Raw genomic sequence first — 2,600 nt, 5'->3', positions numbered from 1 at the left:
ATTATATCACTTTGAGTAAAAATCTGTTTTATCTGAAAATCTGTACAAATCTGTACGGTGACCCAAATATCTGTCATCTGTACGTACAGATTCTGTACTCAGATCTTTGCTGAAAATCTGTACCATGACAGATAAATCTGTACATGTGGCAACGCTGCTCCAAATATATTGCATTTATGTCATAAGTTAATCCGTATGTGCATCCATATTTACGTGCATACACAATTCCTCTATGAATTTTATTTCAGTGTTTTTCACAGCTGTCATCGCAAACGCGCGCACTGTTTACAAACAACAAAAAAATCAATCTGTCTCTATTACATTTCCCGGCCGGGCGATTTGCTGGCGCTCTATTATCATCCGGCAATTTCATGGGCCAGCAGCTTCGTCGTAGTAAATCCGGATTTTCCATTGTTTTGTGTTGAATTTAGTGCGTGTTCCGGACTCAGTAAGGCACCAGCAATCGAGATGGTGGTAACCCAGGAGGACAAGTCGATCGAGCTGCTGGACGTGGACCCTCATGAGACGGAGGACGACGGGGCGGTGGTGGTGCTGGACTCCAAGCGGAGACTCTTCCGGCCGACCGAGCAGTATTCGGACATTGGCGGGTTGGACAGGCAAATCCAGAAATTGATTGAGGCCGTCGTGCTGCCGACGACGTACAAGAACAAGTTCAAGAACCTGAGAATTCATCCACCGAAGTCCACTTACCTGAAGCTGGCCGGCCAGTAGCTGGTGCAGATGTTCATCGGAGACGGTGCCAAGCTCGTCTGGGATGCCTCCGAACTGGCCAAGGAAAAGTCGCCATTGGTTTAATTTCTTTTTATTTGTGAAATCAGCTTTTTTGTATTGTTAGATATGATGAAAAAAAAACGATATTGACCGCCCCCTCCTCTCCCTTCTCCCCCCATGCGACAACTCGTTGGGTTGCGATTAAGTGCGCGTACTTTTTCAACTTGCTATTCGGCCCCACGATGAACGTAAAGATCCGTTCCTGCTTCAACCACTTTGTTATCTCTCGATCCCAGTTGTCCACCTAACTGCTCGGAGTCACGATCAGAACCCGCTTCACAATCGGCTGCCCGTAAGGTCCCTGATTCTTCAAGGTGTAGATCAACGCCAACATCTGCAACGTCTTCCCCAGTCCCATCTCGTCGGCCAAAATCGCTCCAAACTGTTCCGAGTCTTCGCGTTTCATTCCCAAAACGCATTCGTACAGAAAGCTCACCCCTTCCCGCTGGTGAGGCCGCAAATGCTTAGCCACGCAGTACGGAACGCAACCCTTTGTTATACTTCCACTGATCGAACGAAGGCTCCCGCATCGTCAACGGAACAAAGTCCTCCGTAATCGCTTCCTCCCCACCGTCCCAACCTGCTCGACACCCGTGTCGACACCACAATCGGACTCCCGGCGCACATCGACTCCGCCGGCGGCCTAAACCCTCCTCTCGTCTCGAATCGAACCCTCTTCACCGGCACATCATTCTCCTTGGCCACCTCCCCATCAATCCGCTCCACCAGTTCAACCTCCTTGTTCAAACGCGAACCCTCCTACAGCTCCTCCCCCTTCACCAAACCGGAGCTCCCAATCACCTTGCCTTCCTCGTCGCCCAACGTGACGCTCTTCCCGCCCACGATGGTCAACGTTCCGTCGCCCTCCCACGTTTTGTGCTTTTTGGTCGTTATTTTGCCCCAGCACACTTGCGTCGTCGTTGGTTCTGCGGGGTGTGCAACGCTGCCGGCTTTCTGACTGCGGCGGCTTGGGCTTCCAACACGCGGACATGGTTCTCCGAGCTGGTGAGCAGCTTCAGCATGCCCGGGTCCGGTTGGGCTTGCGGTAACGGCTGCGGTCGGATTGTGAGGGTGGTGGAAGTTCGGCCGGCAGGGACCGCTTCATCGACGGTCCTGCCGTCATCACCCGCATTTGCTTCTTTAGTAGAAGTGCTGACGTTTCTGGTCCCGCTGTCAGTTTGTAAATGAAGGAAACAAACAAGTGACAGTTCTGAACTGTCACTATCCACACTGAACAAAATTTTGTTCCGAATATCGTGCAGATAAATAATATTTACGCCTGTATTTACGATATTTACGAAATATTTACGGAAGTAAATCCAATGCGCTACGGATCAACCATGTGCCCAACCCCGTGCATTGAACCATATTAGGTAAAATTTGAACTGTAAATATTTATTTGCAAATGCTGTTGAGTTTTTACAATAAAATTTTTAAAAAAATTATCATTATTTATCTATTATTTTTATATTTTTCCTTATTCCTCATTTCTTCCCACTTTATCAAATTATGTCTTTTATTTCTTCTTTTATTTGAAGCGAGAACAAATGTAGAGCTGGCTGTAGTAGATGAAATAGTTCTAGAGCTTTTGCCATGTGTGGTAGCGAAATAGTGCCATTCAACAAAAATATCAAAATCTGCCTTACGGTTTGAAAGATTGATCATATTAAACCGATTTTTTATGGAACATTCTTCTGTATCGTTTCCAAGATTTCGAAATGATTGACAAACAAAAATAGATTATTGTTCGGATGGTGTCGAAATCAACACAACTGAATTTGATCTTCATCAGGTAATAAATCAGATTA

General features: G+C 46.8%; 1 protein-coding gene across 1 annotated transcript; it reads left to right on the top strand.

The window, feature by feature from the left end:
* The first annotated feature begins 225 nt into the window (after positions 1-225).
* On the top strand, positions 226-2,196 carry LOC6048021 (26S protease regulatory subunit 6A). Its single transcript, XM_038265909.1, has 2 exons — positions 226-1,715; positions 1,995-2,196. The coding sequence occupies exon 1, from the start codon at positions 469-471 to the stop codon at positions 730-732; it is 264 nt and encodes an 87-aa protein (XP_038121837.1). The 5' UTR covers positions 226-468; the 3' UTR covers positions 733-1,715; positions 1,995-2,196.
* The last annotated feature ends 404 nt before the right edge of the window (positions 2,197-2,600 follow it).

The sequence above is a fragment of the Culex quinquefasciatus genome, chromosome 3 (genome assembly GCF_015732765.1).
Source record: "Culex quinquefasciatus strain JHB chromosome 3, VPISU_Cqui_1.0_pri_paternal, whole genome shotgun sequence".
Lineage (NCBI taxonomy): Eukaryota > Metazoa > Arthropoda > Insecta > Diptera > Culicidae > Culex > Culex quinquefasciatus.
The sequence above is the reverse complement of the archived record's forward strand: the minus strand, read 5'-3'. Positions and strand labels throughout refer to the sequence as shown.